Source organism: Elephantulus edwardii, unplaced genomic scaffold (assembly GCF_000299155.1).
Source record: "Elephantulus edwardii isolate Elephantulus edwardi_28Jun2011 unplaced genomic scaffold, EleEdw1.0 scaffold00315, whole genome shotgun sequence".
NCBI lineage: Eukaryota > Metazoa > Chordata > Mammalia > Macroscelidea > Macroscelididae > Elephantulus > Elephantulus edwardii.
Genome location: NW_006400065.1, coordinates 1315790 through 1335183, shown reverse-complemented (window position 1 = coordinate 1335183; position 19394 = coordinate 1315790). Strand labels below are relative to the sequence as shown.

Below are 19394 nucleotides of genomic sequence, written 5' to 3'. Positions count from 1 at the left end.
ATAATCAAAACTAGGAGAACATGAAAAACAAACTGTAGGTCTGTATTTATGACGTTGGAGTATAAAAAGAATTTTCTTAAAAAAAGAAATAATATTTTATTGTGTTTTCAGTGAGTTAACACAATTGGACTCTTCTTTTATGCAGTTTCTACAATAATAACAATCCAACACCTTTAGTTATATTTTACACAATGTACTCACATTGTCTTTACTTTTTTCCATTTTCTTTTCCATCTCTTTCTCTTTAATTGTATAACAGTGCTCTAGTCTCTCAATCCCTCTAATTTTTTATCTTTGCTTTAAAGTCATTCCAACAAGAGAATTCTGCTGGCATACTTAGTGCCTTGCATGTTTGGCTGGTAAGTGGAAGGTTAGCAATTCGAGTCCACTGTTTATATGGAAGGAGAAAGATGAGCAGTAGTAGTCTTGGAAACCTGATGGAGGGTCCCTGTGAGCTGGAATTGGCTGACACTTGATTTTAATAGGAGCTCATGAGAAGCATAATGGGGGCAAGGATTCTGAGGCTTTGTCTGACATACTTTTGGGCATGTTACAAGGAGGGACCAGTCCTTGGAAAAGGACATCATGCTTGGAAGGGTGGAGAGACAGAGTAAGAGAGGAAGACCATTGATAAGGCGGATTGATTCAGTGACTGGGGTAATGAGGGTAGGTGTGTCAGAGACAATAAAGTTGGCCAAGTATAGAGCAGGTTTCAGGACTATTGTACATAGGGACGCTACGATTTGCAAGTGACTCGACGACACATAACAACAACAGCAACATGAGAAGGATTTCTGATGGTGCTGTGATTATTTGACTGTTAATCAAAAAGTCAGTGATTGGAACCCACAGAGTGGTGAGGCAGTCAGCTTCTGGAAAGAATTATAACCTTGGAAACCCTGAAGGGTAGTTCTACTCTGTCGTGAAAGGTCCCCATGAGTGGGAATTGACCTAATGAGAATGGGTAGGGGACTCATCTTGTGAGATTTTTTATAAAGGTGACCCCAGAAATCAAGGTTTAAAGAATACCTCAGGGTGATAATTTGACAGAATCCTCTAGTTTCAAATGTGGCCCTTGATGGCCTCTTAAACACACCCAAATAGACACTGAGAACTTCCCTGGGACCAAAGCCAAATAAAACTAGAAACAGGAAGTATAAATGAGGAGAAATTATTTGCTACAGTTATAAATGTAACTGACTAAGAATTGGAATCCGGAATCCATAAAGTACCCTGGCAAATTAATAGCCATAAAAGAACAGGAGAGGGGGGGAAAGGAACACAACCTCATTTAAAAATTGGGCAAAAGGAAATGAGCAAGCAGTACACAGAAGATAAAATAGAAGACCAATATAATTCGTAAAAAGATGTTCCCTCTCCTTACTAATCAGTTACAAGCCAGAACAACGTGATTACTATTCCTTGCAGGAAATGACTAATACTAAGTCATCAACCAGGTCACTGCTCAAATGTCCTTTCGTCCAGGGCTCTCCTTCTGATCCCTGGCTTGGTCAAGGGCTCTCTAGGGGGGCTCCCCTACCCCAGCCTCTGCCCACTCTGGGTTGTCATTATTTGGGAATATGTCTGTCTGTCCCACTGGGCCGTGAGCCCCTGGAGGACAACTTGTAGTTAGTCACCCCTGTGTTGCTACCACACACACACACCCTCCGCACACCGGAAACACTGGGGGAAATATGTGGGGGAATAAATGAATGAATGGAGAAACTGAGGCCAAGGCAGTGGCATAGCCGGAATTCAAACTCTCAACGCCTCTCTGTACTGAGAGAAGAGATCGAGTTTGTTCTCCCACCATCTCTGTTCCCCTGAAGCCAGCGTGTCATCGGGGCATACAAAAGGCGCTCAATAACTGCGTGGAAATAGCTTGGCTGTCAGACACTGTGAGGCTCTCAAACTTGCGCGGTCCTCCAGGACCATAGAGAGCTGCGTAGGGACCGCCCCTGTTGCAGCGCAGCTCCTCTGGGGAGCAGTGAGTGTAGGTTCGAGGGCCAGAGAGGCCGGAAGTGTGGTGAGTGCGGGGCCGCGCTGGCCGCCCCGGCGGTGAGACGCGTCGGTTGCCCTCTGGGTTTTTTCCCGTCGGTGGTTTCGGGACAGAGGTGAGTCCTCGCCGAGGGCTCTGCGAGCAAGTGGGGAGGGGATTTTGGGGGGCTGGCTAGGAGGAGCCTCTGGATTGATGGCCACCGCGGCCAATCGCCACACTAGCTGTGAAATAGACATGACTGGGCGTGGGGAAGGCGTCCTGCTGGGGCGCCCCGGGGCAGGCAGGGCCTAACGGGTATTGGGGAGAGGGGCCGATCGAATGCAAATCGGGGGACAGTTGAGTGTGAATAGAGCTCACAGAACCCGGGGGCTGGATAAATGGGACGCATGGACCTCTAAGGGGCGGGGCGAGCAGAAGGTGAGACTTGATGAGCTGGGCGGACTTTGATGCACTGGGACCCTGAGAATTTTTGAAGGGTGGGAAATCGCTGTGAGTGGGGACCCCCTATGAAGGAGTGGGGGTTGCAGATGGATACAGAGGGCTCAATTCTCTTTCGCCTACACACGTCTTCTCTCTCAGGCCCCAGATGGACCCTGGGAAAGATGAGAAGGGGGTGCCGCAGCCCCCAGGGCTGCCCTCAAGGAAGAAATTCGTCATACCACTGGACGACGATGAAGTCCCTCCTCCAGGGGTAGGACACGATGCGGGGACCACCGGGACGCAGATGGGAGGCCAGGGGGCCGGATGAGCTCAGTGGAACCCCACGGGGCGTTAGATGATGGGACACACAATCTTTTGCCCTCTGCACGCCTCAGTTTCCTGATCTGTAAAATGGCACAGTGGGTGTAAAACAGGGCTGAGCCCAAGGCCACACAGGCAGCCAGTAGGGGAGCAGCGCTGTGAGGTTGCTCACAATTGAGAACTGGACGGTTTTGCAGTTTAAAGAGACATTATTGCCACCTTTCTTCAAGTAAATGGAAGACTCTGACTGCATTGGAAAGACTCTCACTGCTTCAGGAAAATGACCTGCTGGAGCTGGATTTGGGCAGCTACCTCTAGGACAATGAGAAAACCATTGAGACTAAAAATGGAGATACAAGTAAAAAACCCAAACCCGTTTTCCTCTGGTTAATCCTGACTCAGCAATCCAGAGTAGTTGGTCCATGTTGTCCAACCACTCCTGCTGTCGACTCCTATGAACAGTAGATCCGAGTCTTGCCCTCTCCTGTCCCATCCCAGCAGTCTGATAGCCTACAGCCCATTTTCACAGGGGAGGGCCTTTCTCTCTTTCTCTGGCCTTCAGCCTTTCCCAGCGTGATGTCTTTTCCAAGGACTGATCCTTCCTGACAACATGCCCAAAGTATGTGAGGTGAAGTTTTACCAGCCCTGCCTCTAGGGTTGTACTTCCTCCAAACAACTCAGTTTGTTGTTAATGTTGTTAAGTGTCGTGGACTGTGACTCATAGTGACCCTATGAGCGATGACTCGAGCCCTATCCTGAGTCAACCTCACCATCTGCAATGCACTTGACCCCATTGCTACAGTCACTGTGTCAATCCATCAACTTGAGGGTCTTTCTTGTGCTGGCCCTCCACCTTTCCAAGACTGGCCTCTTCTGACAACATGCCCAAAATTATGTGAGACAGAGTTTTCCCATCCTTACCTTAGAGGCAAAGATTCGGAAGCGTCGTCTGACATACTTTGGACATGTTGTAAGGAGGGACCAGTCCTTGGAGAGGGACATCATACTTGAGAGGGTGGAGGGACAGCACAAGAGAGGAAGACCCTCGATGAGATGGATCAATTCAGTGACTGGGGTAATGGGGGGTAGATGTGTCAGAGACGGTAAGATTGGCACGGGATAGAGCAGGGTTTAGGGCTGTTGTACACAGAGTCGCTTTGAGTCACAGGCAACTTGACCACAACTGCCACCACTTCCAAGAAGCACCCGGGTTTCTTTCTCCAGAACAGATCTGTTTGTTCTCTTGGCAATCCATGTCCAGTACTAGCCATGAAAAGACTACAACTTGGATCAGGCGCCCCTTAGGACAAAGTCAAACTGCTCCTAGAGTTTCCGAGGCTGTAGATCCTTATGGGAACAGATTGCCTCATCTTCTTCCTATGAAGAAGTTGGTGGGTTTGAAGCACTGACCTTTTGGTTTGCAGGCGAGTGTTTAACCACTGTGCCACCAAGGCTCCTAGAGTAAACAAAGGACAAATGGTAGGAGAAGAGGTCCCAGAAGCAGTGGGGCAAGATAGGTGTTCTGGAACCTCCTCTGGCTTTTACCAAAGTGTGAGTCTTTGGTGAGGGGTCTTAGGCTTTGAGCTGAGGGACAAGTTATAACTTAATGCTAATAGGGTCCCTTTGACTGTATGTGGGGGACAGCACACTGGAGATGCGAGCTTGGTAAGGGGGGTGACTGCAGGGGTCCTTTTGAGAGGTGATGGTGGCTGTGATAAATTGGAGGCCAAAAAGGTGGGAAGAAGTGTTTGGATGAAATCTGAGGTTCCTAGCTCAGAAAGGTACATGGAGAGATGGTAGGTGGGGTCACCAGTGAACGGAGAGGAACTCACACGTTTCTTCCACAGGCTCTAAACAACCCCTCACACGCCTCCTGTCCCCACAGGCTAAGCCCTTATTCAAATCCACCCGGAACCTTCCCACTGTGGAGCCCTCAGCCCAGGCGACCCCTCAGACGTATGCCGAGTATGTCATCTCAGGGCCTCCAGGCGGGGCTCCATCCACACACCGCACAGGGCCAGAGCCCCCTGCAGGAGAGACCCCCAACCCGGCCCTGAAACCTGGGGCAAAATCCAACAGCATCATTGTAAGCCCTCGACAGGTGAGGCCGGGGACGGTGAGGTGGGACTTTGAGGATTCTGGATACAGATGGTGGAGGGAGGAATGAATGGGGTGCCATTCAGGGCTCCTTGTTTGCACAGAAACCATATTGAAAATCAAGGCACTCTGGTGGTGCAGTGAATTATATGTTGGTCCCTGAAAGGTTACTGGTTCGAATCCACCAGCCACTCCATAGGAGAAAGACGAACCCTTTCTTCTTGTAGAGTTATAGTCTCAGAAGCCCAGAAGAGCATCACCATGAGTTAAAATCAGCTTGACAGAGATGCGTTTGTGGTTTCATATTAAAAACAATCCCATTATATTGTTTACGTGGATGACGTGTATAGTATCAACTCAATCTCAATAAAACTGTTACTGCCCCCACCACCAAGTTTTTGAATGAATATTTCTTGAATGACACAGCAACCTTTTGTCTCTTTGCTGAACTGAACAACTTGGTGTTGCTGTGATGCTGCACACTGTTCCATAGTCTTGTCAAATATCATAATGGTTACCCATTCTGTACAGTGTTCGGGTGAGCTTCCAGATTGATTCATGCTGGGAAGCAGGAGCGGCATCCACTTCCTAAACGAGATGCCTCTCTAAACTCTAAACTCTATAAATGTACAGAGATGATGGTAGTTAAAGAACAGAGTTCTGGATAGAAATCATGTTAGTCATAGAACAGAGTTTAGGTCTTTTGTGCAAAACTTACTCTCAGTCTTATTCGACTTGACGACACTTAACCACTGCTAAGTGAAAATAGTGCTGTTCTATCTGGAGGAACACTCTTCCACTTTGAACACCACTCTTTGTCAATGTGCAGTATGAAGTAACCTTGTTTTGCTGTGATGCTAAACCTTTGTGCCATTGGGGTATCAAATACCAGAATGGTTTCCCATTGTGGACAGTGTTTGGTGGAGCTCCCAGTTGTAAAACAGGTTGGGAAGCAGGAGTAGCATCCACTTCCTAAACCACATGCCTCTGGAAAGTCTATGAACTTGGAGAAATGACGATAGTTATGGAAAGGCATTAGGTCTTTTGTTCATAGACTTGCTATGAGTTGCACTTGACTCGATGGCAATCAACAACAACAACAACCCCCACCCCCACAGTAGGGAGTTCTGGTGGCCTAGTGGGTAGCGACTGGCGTTGCCAACCCAAAGGCACGCAGTTTGCAAACACCAGCTGCTCTTCAGGAGAAAGATGCAATGTCTCCTGTACGTCACAGCCTCTGGCTTCAAAGCCCTGGAGGGTCAGCTCCTGGTCAGTCCTCACTCAGTGGCACTTAACGGCCACCCACCCCCCAGCCCACCTCACAGGGTCACTGTGGACACTAAATCATTCTCAGACCCCAGACCACACCAGGCTCAACTGGCAGAAACCCAAGCTCTTTATTGTGGAGTTGGCTCAGCCACCCTCTGAGGGTTAGAATGGAACCATGCTCTGTGAGCTTTACAGTGGCTGGGTTTTTTTTTTCTAGGTAGTGGGTTTTTTTTTAAAATTTTTTTTTTAATTTTTATTATTTTTGTGTTAGTGTACCGTCAAATCAGATCTGACTGGTACAGGAGGAGATTGTCCCTCCGTCCCCGGCAGAGCATCTGGTGGATTCGAACCGTGCGCCTCTGGGATTGTAGTTGCAGCTCCTTACCACTAGGCCACCAGAGCTCCCCTAGTGGCTGGTTTTTAAAAGTGAGTGCCAGGCCTTTCCTCCGCAAGACATGTGAGGAGACTAGAAATGCTAACCTTTCAGTTAATGTCCAAGCTTGTTAACACTACCCAGGACTACGTTTTAGCATCTGCGGGCAGGCAGGCCTTGGAGGTCCCTGGCTACAGATGGACCTGCCCTGCATTTCTCTCTTCTTACTGGATCTTCCCCATGTACGTACATGCACTGCACGCCTGTCTCTCTCGCTCTCTTTTTTTTTTAAACACATTTAATATTTAATGAAATTGTTAGTTGCGAGTACCCATTTTAAAAATTCATTTCCGACTTTGATGAGACCTTCCAATTTCCCCACGCTTCTTCCGCAGCTCAGTCTCCGACTCCGTCTTCATTATTTGCGGCAAAGGAGTATGACCCTTGCTCGTTGGTGCTGGGAGGTGAAGAAACACCCGTGTCTCCTTTTTTAAAAAAAATTATTATTATTTTTTTGTGTGTGTGTGTGTGTACCATCAAATTGGATCTGACTGGAACAGGAGGAGATTGCCCCTCCTTCCCCAGCACAGCATCTGGTGAATTCGAACCACGCACCTCTGGGATTGCAGTGCAACTTCTTGTCACTAGGCCACCAGAGCTCCTTAAAGAAATGCCCGTGTCTTTATAACTCAGAAATGATTAGGTCTGAACCCACCTTGGACTAGAATGACCTCATTAATGTAACACACATACACACGCACACATTCTAACAGGGTCATGAGCAAGAGGCAGGATTTCAACTTAGTATTTTTTCAGAGGGGTAGAGACACAGTTCAATCGGTGTGAGGGCTGACTGGGGACAGACCTGGCCTTTTAATAAAACCCTGGAGTTGGAGAAGGGTCTTAGGCTGGGCACAGTGCGTGCTGAACAGAAGAGGTCTTGGGACGGAAGACCCCTGTGTGGGTGGGGAGGGGGACAGAGAAGTGTGCTGCGTGTTGGGGTGGGGGCCCTGGGGACCAGGTCGGTGAACAGCCTCTGCCCTTCTTCTCTTCTCTCCCCAGAGGGGCAACCCGGTGCTGAAGTTCGTGCGCAACGTGCCCTGGGAATTTGGGGATGTGCTCCCAGACTACGTGCTGGGCCAGAGCACCTGTGCCCTCTTCCTCAGGTGAGCTCAGGGGGCCCTTACCACTCAGGAAGGACTTTGGGCCAGGTTTGGGGGTTCCACAGGCTATTCCACAGGAGAGCTCCTGCCAGCTTTGGGCCTAGGGGTGTGCTGTTGGGAAGAAGGGGCCTTAGAGGTGCCTGGATCCATAGGGCTGAGGTGGACCCCTGGGCCTGAGGGAGGAGGGGCCTGGGGCCTGGACTTCCGGGTCTGAAGGAGGTGTTTGGGGGCCTGGACTCCCAGGTCTGAGGAAAGAGGGGACTGGAGGCCTGGACTCCCGGGTCTGAGGGAGGCAGGAGCTGGGGGCCTGGACTCCCGGGTCTGAGGGAGGCAGGGGCCAGGTGACTCATTTGCTAGACATCCCAGGCTGAAGTCAGAAAATCAGGAGTTTTCCCGCTTCACCCCTGAGGTAAACAAGTCATGAGAGAGGCAAAGTGACACTCTGCAGTTCCGGCCCTCCCTCAGGGTGAGAGAGCTGGGGGCTTCTGGGCTGAGATGACCTCGAGTTGCCCAGGTGGAGGAGGTACCCTCCTGCTCCTCATCTGAGCCCTCTGAGGCCATGGACTGGCCAGGCCCTGCTCTGCTAGACTAACTGGCTCTACAGGACCCCCCAGTCCTCACTCTCTGGGGAACCATCACATCTCTTCTGCTCCTCTGTGAGAACCCAGGGGTCCAACCACCAGGGAACCAGGCCACTCTGGGTTCACATCCCCACTGTGCCACTTCCCATGGCCAGTCACTTAATCTCTGTCCGCCTTGGATCCAAGCCATTGTCTCGCCTTAGCCGTGCTCCTGGCTGCTGGCACCTGAGCCATTCCAGTCCCATGGAGAGTGGAGAAGGGTGTCAGGGTCCGGAGGAGACTGAGACCTCATTTCTCCCTCTGCCCCATCCCTGCAGCCTCCGCTACCACAACCTGCACCCCAAGTACATCCACGAGCGGCTGCAGGGCCTGGGGAAGAACTTCGCGCTGCGGGTCCTGCTCGTCCAGGTGGACGTGGTAAGCAGGGGTTGCTCCCCAGCGGGCCTCACCATTCCCATCTGTGAAATGGGGAGTCTGGAGCATGCACGTGGCAAAGTGGATGAAGTTGTTGGTTAGGGGCTCCAGCTCATGGATGCAGAGCAGGACACTGCCCGGCCCCATGCCGCCGTTATGATCATTTCTCTGCTTAACTCCATCTACATCCACAATTTGGAGGAAGGGGCATTAGTGGCACACTGATTAAGCATTTGATTGCTGACTGGAAGGTTAGTGGTTCAAACCCACTAGCTGCTCTGCAGGAGGTAAAAATGTAGCAGTCGGGTGCCGTAAAGATTATTGGAAGCTCTCTGTGGCAGTTCTCCGTCTTCTACCAAACTGCCAAGGAGTCAAGAGCAACTCAGACCCTCCACTGGCATAAACATCTTCTGAATCTGTTTTGTTTCTGTCCCCACAGCCACTGCCCCCTCCAGCCCCCACCTCTCCTGTCTGGGCTCCCCAGCTCCTCCTCCCTGGTCTTCCAGCCTCCAGGCTCAACTCCACCTATCCCTCCAAGATTCCCCTGCTCCGAAACCTTGTGTGCTTCCCTCGTGCCCCCAGGAAGGTGTACAGTGGTTAAAGCATTGGTCTGCTAGCCAAAAGGCTGGCAGTTTAAACCCAGCAGCTTCTTCTGCTACTGCATGAGGGAAAAATGAAGCTGTTGGCGTGCAGCAAGACGACAGTCTTGGAAGCGCGATGGGGCTGTTCTCCCGCAGGATGGCGCTGGCAGAGTACACTCCCGGGCGGGGTTGGCTGCCCTCACCGCTTCCGCAGCCCTGACCTGGCCCCACCCGCGCCCAACTCTTCAGGCTCATCTCTCAGCTTCCATGTGATCACGGAAGGAGCTCTGGTAGCCTAGTGGGTAGGGAGTTGTGCTGCCAACCCAAAAGCAGGCAGTTTGAATCCACCAGCTGGAGGGTCAGCTGTTAGTTGGTTCCAACTCGGAGGCCATGAGATAGAGGAGGAAAGAGAGATCCCATACGGGGAGTCTCTTAACTGGCAGCCAAAAAGGTGGACAGTTCAAACCTACCCAGAAGTACCCTGGAAGAAAGGCCTGGCAATCTGCTGCCGAAAGGTCACAGCCTTGATTACCCCGTGGAGCAGTCCTGTTCTGCCCGCGTGGGGTTGTCATGGGCTGGAATTGACTGCATGGCAACTGACAGCCGTAGGCGCTCGTGGGGTGAACTGCAATTCCTGGCAACCCCTCTCCCCTCTCGCTCTTGGCACATGCTGTTCCCTATGCATGGAATTCCCTTTTTTTAAAAAAAAAATTAATGAAAATTTACAGAGACTTAGGGTTTCCATTCATTCATTGTTGCACTTTTCTCCCTGCCCACTCCTTCTCCCCCAATTCATTCTTCTCTTTGAAAAGTAAAAAAAACCCCTCTTTCATTGTTATGCAATCCTTCCCCCCCAAGTCCACTCCACAGTGCACCCTCATTCTGGACTCCTGTCGTGACAATAATACACAATCATAGATCCCTTTTAAACAGTTCTCTCCCTCATCTGTGTCAATGCAGTAAACATCATTCCTCCCCTCCTTCTCTGTCTTTCCTCAACTCCAGTGTCAGTCCCGTTTTAAAACAGTGGCCCTATGCAATATTTGTCCTTTAGTGACTGAGATATTTCACTCAGTATAATGTCCTCCAGGGTTACCCATTTTGTATAATATTTCTTTCATGAGTTTTTTGTTTTTCAATGCTGCATAGTATCGCATTGTGTGAATATACCAGAGCTTCTCTATCCATTCGTTTGTTGATAGGCACTTGGATTGTTTCCAGCTCTTTGCTATTGCGAACAAAGCCGTAATAAACATGGGTGTGCATATATCTCCTTCGGTGGTGGTTATGGTTTCTTTAGGGTAAATTCGCAGTAATGGAATTGCTGGGTCAAATGGTATTTCTATTTACAACTTTTTGAGAAAGTACCATACAGCCTTCCATAGTGGTTGCACCATTTTAACACTCCCACAAACAGTGAATAAGGGTTCCAGTTTCTCCACAACCTCGCCAGCAATTGATGTTTCCTGTTCTGTTAAATTTTGCTATTCTTACTGGGATGAAATGATATCTCATAGTTGTTTTGATTTGTGTCTCTCTTCGAGCTAGGGATTTTGAATATTTCTTCATGTGCTTTTTGGCCAGGAATTCCCTTTCCTGCTGTCTTTTGCCTCTTTTACGCCTCACTGTCCTTCAGGTCTCAGATCAGATGTCCCTTCTTCCAGAAAGCCCTCCCTGATTGACACTCTTGTTCTAACCCTGCTTGTGTGTGCGAGTCTGGCTTCACAATGGACTGAGAGTCCTGGGAGGGCACAGCTGGGGCTGTGTGTGTCACCACCTAAGTGGGGGTTTGTAGCATCCTACGCGACCATGTCTTCAAGACTCCATGCTTTCTTGTCACTCTGATTGTGTCTTTTTTTTTTCTTTCTTTCCAGAAAGACCCTCAGCAGGCCCTGAAGGAGCTGGCTAAGATGTGCATCCTGGCCGACTGCACCCTGATGCTTGCCTGGAGGTGAGATGAAGACCCCTCCTCCCCCAGTTCAGCGCTGTCACGAATCACAACTCCTTCTCCTTCCATCAACTCCCTGTGTGAACCTGGGCCAGGTACTGCCTCTCTCTGAGCCTCCATTTCCTCATCTGTAAAATGGGGTCACAAGAGCTCTCTTAGGGAGCCCCTGAGTGGCACCAGCCATCAAGCACTCAGCTGTTAACAGAAAGGTGGGCAGTTCAGAGCCACCCAGAGCTTCCTTAGAAGAAAGACCTGGTGATCTGCTTTCAAAAAGTCACACACCTGCTTTACTGAGTCAGAACCGAGGAAGGTCAAAAAGCAGGAAGTAGATGAAATCCCCAGGCCGGTACAAGAGCACCAGTGAGTCGTGACTGAATCGGGTTGAATAATGAATGCTTCCTCTAGAGTTTGAAAGACCATTTAGTTTAGTTTGATGGGGGGTTTTTTTGCGGGGGGGCGGGAAATATATCCACCCCTTACACCATAGGTGAAATGCAATTGTAGAGTTGAGCTTTAAAACAAAAAGAAACTCAAAACTCATGGCTGTCAAGTCAACACTGACTCCTCTCACCTTCCACTGGGTTTCTGAAGCTGTAAACTGTTGGCAGTGCAACTCCCTACTGACTTCGCCCTATGGTAAGAAAAGCTACAATTCAGGTTTAGAAGAAACCTGGGAGACTATTTTTTATAATCACAGAGTAGGAAAGATCTTCCAAAGATACTTAAGGCAGAATCCATAAAGGAAAATGACTGATATGTGAGAACTTTTTTTTTTTTAATTTTTGTGTGAGTGTACCGTCAAATCAGATCTGACTGGTACAGGAGGAGATTGTCCCTCCTTTTCCCGGCAGAGCATCTGGTGGATTCGAACCGTGCCTCTGGGATTGTAGTTGCAGCTCCTTGCCACTAGGCCACTAGAGCTCCCCTTGATAGGTGAGAACTTTAACATTTAAAATATCTAGGTGGTAAGAAAGGAGCCCTGGTGGGGCAGTGGTTAAATCATACGATTCCCAACCCAAAGGTTAGTGGTTCAAACTCACTGACCACCTCTTGGGAGAGCACTGTGACAGTCTGCTTCTGTAAAAATAATAACCTCATAAGCTTTATGTGTTGTCAAAGTGACCTGTGAACAACAGGTCTGAACCCTGTCCTATCCTCACAATCTCTGACACACCAGAGCCCTTTGCTGTAGTCTCTGTGTCAATCTCCTCTGCCGTCCCTTCACATTTCCAAGCCTGATGTCCTTCTCCAAGGAATAGCCTCTCCTAGCAACACACCCAAAGGATGTGAGATGACTCTTCACCACGGGGCAGCTCTGTTCTGCCCTGGTAGTTCTATTTATGAGTCAGAATTGACACAACAGCACAAAGCAACAACAGTGCCACTCAGGCAGGAAGGGGACCTTGTCTGAACTCTCATTAGCCAGAAAAGAGATGCACCGAGGCCAGCAGAGGTGACCCTGGCCACATGTAGCAGGAGGGAGGGCTGAGGATGTGCGTTTTTCAATACCTTAATCAGGAACTTGTAGCACCTGCAGTTAGGACGCTAAGTGACTGACCCATGTCCTCTCGCCCCAGCCCTGAGGAGGCTGGGCGGTACCTGGAGACGTACAAGGCCTATGAGCAGAAGCCGGCGGACCTGCTGATGGAGAAGCTGGAGCAGGACTTCGTCTCGCGGGTGAGGCTGCCCTACCCCTTTCTACGGCTGCCCAGTGCCTTTAACAGACGGCCCAGCTTCCCAGCCGCACTTAGCCATGTCTAGGAAGAGTCTGCTTATATAGTTAATTAAACACCTGACAGCTAAGCAGATGTGGCAGGTGGAAGCCCACCCAGAGAGGCCCCTTGAGAGAAGGAAGGTGTTACACTTCCGAAAGGTCTAGCCTTTAGAAACCCTAAAGGGCGCAGTTCTAATTTGCACACATGGTGTTGCCTGAAGTCAGGATCAAAGACAGCTGGCATCTGTCTGTTGTTGTTGTTAAGTGCCATCGAGTTGTAGATGACTCATAGCAACCCTATGGACGAAAGACCTGGACACCTGTATAACTTTAGTTTCTCCATGTTCATAAGAGTTTCTGGAGAAAAGCTATTATGACGGAAGTGGATGCCACTCTTGCTTCCAAGCTTGTTTTAATCAGTGAGCTTCATCAAACACTGTCCACCATGGGTAACCATTCTTGCCTTTGACACATCAGTGTCAGTGTTTAGCATCACAGCAACCACGAGTTACCTCTGTACCGCAAATGGACAGACCAGTGGCATCTGTCTGTCTGCCCGATTCTCCCCAGTGCCCTTGTAGCCTCAGGTTACAGTGACTTTCCATGCTTATCTCGCTCCATTTTAGCATTTACCCATTGTTTCCTCTGCCCCATTTCATTGCCTCTGCCTCCTCCTCCAGGAAGCCCTCTGTGACCTCGGGTAGGCCAGGTTTTCCCCTCTGAATCCCAGTCCCAGCCTTGTCCACCTCACTGTCTTCCCCACTGGACTGTTAGCTACTGCTCTGTCCTTGCTGAGTGACCTGTTGAATCTGGACTCTAGTGACAGTCACAGTGAGGGGCGCTGCACTCATGGGTTTCCTGGGGGCCACTCCAGGAGGCACTGACATGACAGCCTGACACCATCAGCTCAGAATTAACAATCCATCAGTCCCAAAGCCTCAGGCCTGGAAAAGGGGGGACTCATTCAGTGTCATCCAGCTGGCAACTTCCAGTGCGGGGGATTGAACCAGGGCCATCACGCACACGATTCATAGTGGCCCTCATGTGATTTGACATTGCCCACTGTGAGCAAGGCAGCCTTCTCAGTGTACTTCAGTGGATGCCCATAGCCACCTTCTCTCAGGATAACCGGAAGGTCAGAGGTTCAAGACCACCTAGGGTGTCTCGGCAGAAAGGCCTGGCAACCAGACCTTGGGGGGTTTTGCCCCCAAAGTGGAGGCCCAGGGGAGCTGGCTTCCATGCTTCTGCATCTTACACATTAGGGCCTGGTTGGGAACCCAGGTCTGACCCAGACGTCAGCATCCCCTGGGCGGAAATCAGCCTAGTGGGCTATCTTCTCACATAACACATACCCCCCTCTGGTAGTTGGGGCTCAGGGGATCCCTGAGATGACTGTTTCATTAGCTTTATTGGTTTTTTTATTTTAAATAATGATTTTTTCCCATTGTACATAAGTAGCTTTCTAAAAAAATTATTTCTTGATTATATTATTTTTGTGTGTGTACCATCGAATCGTATCCAACTGGTACAGAAGACTGTCCCTCCTTCTCCAGCAGAACATCTGGTGGATTCGAACCACATAATTAGCTTTTTTAAAAAAGCTTTTCCTTGCATTCAGATCTTGCTATCCACACAAATATTAATGCAGCCAGAAAGTATCTTGGGATCATAGTACTGGTCTAGTGTTGTCTCTGGACACATTTACCACTGGCCAGCCTCCAAATTCCCACACAACCTTGCAAGTTAGAGTTATAACTTGTGGAAGTTAATATAAGAAATCAAATCATTTACTACATCTTTTTTTTCTTTTCATTTTATTTATATTATTAAAAAGAATTTAAAAAAAGCTTTTCTTGGGTACCTTCTGCATGCTGGGGACCCCAACAGAGAGCCAGCCCTGACTCCCACTCCCTGCTCCAACCACCTGTCCCCTCACCCTCAGGTGACTGAGTGCCTGACCACCGTGAAGTCCGTCAACAAAACGGACAGTCAGACCCTCCTGGCCACTTTTGGGGTAAGAAGCGGCTCCCTGGCGCTGGGGTATCTTTTACTCCTGGTCTTCTCACAGAAGGCTTCCTTCTCGCCAGCCCCTGTCCTCCCCCTCCCTTGACCAGATCAGTGGGGGGCGGTGGCAGGGTAGTTTTCTGTTCCCCCCTCTGACCCCTCACTCCCCACTTCCTCAGTCTCTGGAACAGCTCATTGCTGCATCAAGGGAAGATCTGGCTTTGTGTCCAGGCCTGGGGCCCCAGAAGGTAAGAACGCTGGGAAGGGGCTCAAGAGGGAACCCCAAAACCACCGCTGCTGGGTCGACTCCCCCCTAGTCACCCACCCTCTAGGGCAGAGCAGCACCACTTGTTAGCGTTCCCAGGGCTGTGGTCCCCCGCCTCTTCAGCTCGCTCCCGCGGACCCACTGGTCAGTTTGAACTTGAACTGCCAACCTTTCAGTTTGCAGCCCAGTGCTCATGTAACCTACTGCACCTCCATCCAACCATGGCCAGAGAGTCCATGGCGAGGCATACTGACCCTACAGGACAGAGTGGTTAGACTCAGACTACCTGTCTTTGAAGGTGAGAGCTCTGGTGGCCTAGCGGCAAGAAGCTGCGCTGCAATCCCAAAAGCACGCAGTTCAAGGCCACCAGCTGCTCCGTGGGAGGCTGGGCAGTCTTTTCCCATGTGATTAACTGCTTCTGAAAACCCATTGGAGGGCCAGCAAGGGTGAGTTTCGACTCACAACAACCACCTTTGAGGGTAGCAGCACAGTGCTTAATCTGTCGTGTGACCAGGGAAACCCTCTGCTGTTGGTTCTGTGTAGTGACCCTCCACTGGGTTTCTGGTGGTTTGAATCCACCGGCAGCTCCACGGGGAAAGCTGGGCACGCGCCTCCCATGTGATTTCGTGACAGAAATCTGCTGGAGGCTCAGCTGTGCCTTGGTTCTGAGCCCGGTGGTGTCAGGCTGTCATATGAGTGCCTCCTGGAGTGGCCCCCAGGAACAATGATAACAGTGAGTTATGATTAGATCCCTAGGTCCTAAGGTTCTAGAAGGTCCAGCGTACCCCTACTACAGAAGGGTAAAACTGAGGCCTGGTGGGTAAGGGCGGGGGGCTCAGAGCCAGACTCCAAAGCCCCCTTCTAGCTGGAGGAAATAATGGTGCCAATATAAACATCCCCACTCCAGAAGTGCCAAGCAAATGGCCAGTTTAATGACCGAGTTCTCATCTCTCTCCCTTGCAGGCCCGGAGGCTCTATGATGTCTTACACGAGCCCTTCTTGAAGGCGCCCCCCTGACCCCTGCTGCCAAGGATGCCCCCAGGGGTCAGAATAAAGCATTTCTCTTGTAGGCTCCTGCTGCTTTTGGTTGGTGCAAGTGGGGGGCGGGGGGGGGGGCGTCCACCCTGGTTCTGACCTTCTGATCCAGGTTGCAGTCCTCAGTTCCCCCGGAGGGAGACTAGACAGGGTCCTGCTGCAGGTGTTTCTTCCGCTTCTTCTGCCGCTTTCCCACGGCCCCCTCCCCAGGATCCACATTCAGGAGCAAAGCATCCTGATGCAGCCCCCCACTCTCCGAGTCCCGCCTCTTCTTGGTGGAGGCAGGAGTTTCCTGGGGCTCAGTCTCAGCTTCATCATGCACCCCTGGGGGGCCGGTCACCTCACTCCCTGGCTCTGTCACTAAGGGCCCCCTTTCCTTCTTTCTCTTCTTGGTGGAGGCAGGAGTTTCCTGGGGCTCAGGCTCGGCTTCATCATGCACCCCTGGGGGGCCGGTCACCTCACTCCCCGGCTCTGTCACTAAGGGCCCCCTTTCCTTCTTTCTCTTCTTGGTGGAGGCAGGAGTTTCCTGGGGCTCAGGTTCGGCTTCATCATGCACCCCTGGGGGGCCGGTCACCTCACTCCCCGGCTCTGTCACTAAGGACCCCCTTTCCTTCTTTCTCTTCTTGGTGGAGGCAGGAGTTTCCTGGGGCTCAGGCTGGGCTTCATCATGCACCCCTGGGGGGCCGGTCACCTCACTCCCTGGCTCTGTCACTAAGGGCCCCCTTTCTTTCTTTCTCTTCTTGGTGGAGGCAGGAGTTTCCTGGGGCTCAGGCTGGGCTTCATCATGCACCCCTGGGGGGCCGGTCACCTCACTCCCCGGCTCTGTCACTAAGGGCCCCCTTTCCTTCTTTCTCTTCTTGGTGGCGGCTGGAGCTGCCTGAGGCTCCGTGTTACCTGGCAGCCCAGGGTCCATCGCCTCAGCCGGTGCCTCTGCCCCTGGCTCCAGCATCGACTGCTGCCACTTCTCTTTCTTCTTCTTCTTTTTGGTCCACACCAGCGCTGCCTCGTCGCCTGGCAGCTCAGGCTCGGGTCCCTCCTCCTGGACACGTCTCCCCTCCATCTCCACAGTCTCGGGAACTGGCTCTCCTCCACCTCCACAGCCTTGGGAATCGGTCATCTCTTTATGCCTCTTTTCTTTCTTCCTCTTCTTCACAGAGGGAAGCGGGAGGGCTTCGTCTTGAGGCTCGACCTTCACCTGTAGAGGAGACGTGCCTCCTGTCCCCTCCACGGGCTCTGTCACTTCCGCCCCCTTCTGCATTTTCCTCTTGGTGGGGGATAGCGCTGTCTCTTCCTGAGGCTCTGCCTGAACCCCAGGTTCTGACTTCACCGGCTTTACATCTGGCTCGGGCAGCCCCATGTACAGTTCGCTCACTTCTGTTCCTCTGAGCTTCTTCTTCTTCTTCTTCTTGGTCGTGGACAGGCTGGGCACCCCCACAGCCTCTGGCACCTCACCCGGGGGCTCTATTGCCAGGGGCTCCACCCCCTCTGGTTGCTCCGGGGACCCCAAGTTTGTGTTCACCTCCTGAGCTCCATTCCCATTCACTGGTTCCCAAGGGACTGAAGCCTCAGGCACCTGTCTCTTCTTTTTCTTCTTCCCAGAGGCTGGCTTTTTAGGGGACAAAGCTGACCCAGGTCCCGTGACTGGGGGGCTGCCCGCAAAGGCACAGAACCGAGGCTTCAGGCCAGGGGGGATCTGGGGTGGGAGACTGGCCGGAATGGGTTGTAGAGTGGTCCCAGGCAAGGAATTCTGGAGACCCTCGAAGATCCTTAGGCTGCCCTGGGGGGTGGGCGCACAGGTCAGTCCTCCATCTGCCTGGACTGAGGGGGCCAGCAGGGTGGCTTCTCCCATCTGGGGGCCGCTGGTGCTGAGGACCCGGTAGCGGTGCCGCTTGCCTGCCACCTTTCCCTTCACAATCTGGGAGCCACACAGAGGAACGAGTCGCCCATCGAGGCTGCAGGGAGGAAAGAGGAAAAGCAGTGCCTAAAATAGGTTATTTTTGTGGGGGGAGGGCGGGATGAGAACAGAGCTCAGAAGCAGTATGCATTCCTAGCTTGCACGGGAACGCCCCTCTAAGGTACCCCCCCCCCCCCATCTCAGCTTCTGGGATGAGAGTATTTCCAGGATCTCTCACCAGTTTGGGGTGAAGTCCGCAGGGGTCCGGATGAGCCACAGTTCCGTATCTGGGGCCATCAATGTCTCCAAAGACAGCCGAGGAGGCTCTGAGGCCGGGGGCATCGCAGCAAAGTTGGGTGGACAAGAGAAGCGAGCAGCACCTGCGCGAGATGATGTGACCTGTTGTCACTTTCGTGCTGTCTGTGTCTGCTTCCCCGAGGGCTCCTCTCGGCCCATGGGCCCCCAAGTCTTGAGTACTACCATCTTAATCATCTCTTTTCCCATCTAACTGCTCGCCTGTCACCCAGTGATGCCTCTATTCCCACCGTCCAAGCTCCTGGAAACGCCTGTCTCATCGCTGATATTGTCCCCAAAGTTACCTGTTCTTGCGAGCCTTCCTAGAGATAAGCTGTCTCCGCCGTCAGGTTTCCGGAAACAGCTTTGCCCATCTAAACACTCCCTGATGCCCTTTTCCCTCCCGCCAGCCCGCCTTCCACGTCCGATCACCTCGCCCCCCTGTTGCTCACCTTCAGAAGCGGGGTCCGCGGGGCCCGCCATCCTGGGATCCATGCCGCTCGCAGATCTAGCGGCTAAAGCCGCCCTTGCCCCGCCGCCGACCACGTGGAACCGAAGGGGTGTGGCCTTTCCTGGAAGCGCCCACGAGGCTTAGCCTCAGGGGGTGTCTCTCCGAGCCTCCTGGTTCCATGAGTATTGCTGAGGGACATTTTCAATTAGTCACCGCAGAAAACTGAGGGAATTGACTCTTCTGGAAAATTACCTCCCCGAAAGCACTTGATTCGCTTGTCAGTGGAAGTCCGACTCGCAATCCCGGTACGTTCCACCCCCACGGTCTCTCACACATGGTTTGCCCCAATGTCGCCTTAAAGGGGCAGCTACACTGCTAAGCCTTAACTTTTAAAGAGACTAGAAGACCGATTGGATTGGAGTCTTAAGAGGTAAACGAGCCCCTGGTTAGAGGATCGGTGCTTCCAATGTTAGAATATCTTCGAGGAGATTGAGATGCCTTGGAAATTCAGGATCTGGGCGGGACAGAACGGTGGGAAAATTAAAGCAAAGGGGAATAAAGGAATGGGGCG

General features: G+C 51.5%; 2 protein-coding genes across 3 annotated transcripts; one reads left to right on the top strand and one right to left on the bottom strand.

Moving 5' to 3' along the window:
- The first annotated feature begins 2549 nt into the window (after positions 1-2549).
- ERCC1 (excision repair cross-complementing rodent repair deficiency, complementation group 1 (includes overlapping antisense sequence)) lies at positions 2550-16193 on the top strand. 2 transcript variants are annotated; one of them, XM_006901232.1, is made up of 9 exons: positions 2550-2690; positions 4626-4841; positions 7542-7645; positions 8541-8640; positions 11093-11169; positions 12744-12843; positions 14823-14894; positions 15064-15132; positions 16113-16193. In XM_006901232.1, the coding sequence occupies exons 1-9, from the start codon at positions 2586-2588 to the stop codon at positions 16164-16166; spliced, it is 897 nt and encodes a 298-aa protein (XP_006901294.1). In that variant the 5' UTR covers positions 2550-2585; the 3' UTR covers positions 16167-16193. The 2 variants fall into 2 exon arrangements, with proteins under 2 accessions (XP_006901294.1, XP_006901295.1); XM_006901233.1 differs by lacking the exon at positions 14823-14894 and having other exon boundaries at positions 2580-2690.
- A 133-nt stretch (positions 16194-16326) lies between these two features.
- CD3EAP (CD3e molecule, epsilon associated protein) lies at positions 16327-18867 on the bottom strand. The gene is made up of 3 exons (XM_006901267.1): positions 18805-18867; positions 18317-18477; positions 16327-18136 (listed from the first exon to the last, which is right to left on the bottom strand). The coding sequence occupies exons 1-3, from the start codon at positions 18865-18867 to the stop codon at positions 16327-16329; spliced, it is 2034 nt and encodes a 677-aa protein (XP_006901329.1).
- Between the last annotated feature and the right edge of the window lie 527 nt (positions 18868-19394).

Coding starts and splice junctions, on each gene's coding strand:
- ERCC1 (XM_006901232.1), top strand. CDS start 2,586: ATGGACCCTGGGAAAGATGAGAAGGGGGTGCCGCAGCCCCCAGGGCTG. Junction 2,691..4,625: donor ATGAAGTCCCTCCTCCAGGG/GTAGGACACGAT, acceptor CTGTCCCCACAG/GCTAAGCCCTTATTCAAATC. Junction 11,170..12,743: donor ACCCTGATGCTTGCCTGGAG/GTGAGATGAAGA, acceptor CTCTCGCCCCAG/CCCTGAGGAGGCTGGGCGGT.
- CD3EAP (XM_006901267.1), bottom strand. CDS start 18,867: ATGGATCCCAGGATGGCGGGCCCCGCGGACCCCGCTTCTGAAGGTGAG. Junction 18,478..18,804: donor GTGAGCAACAGGGGGGCGAG/GTGATCGGACGT, acceptor AAGTGACAACAG/GTCACATCATCTCGCGCAGG. Junction 18,137..18,316: donor GCGGACTTCACCCCAAACTG/GTGAGAGATCCT, acceptor TCCTCCCTGCAG/CCTCGATGGGCGACTCGTTC.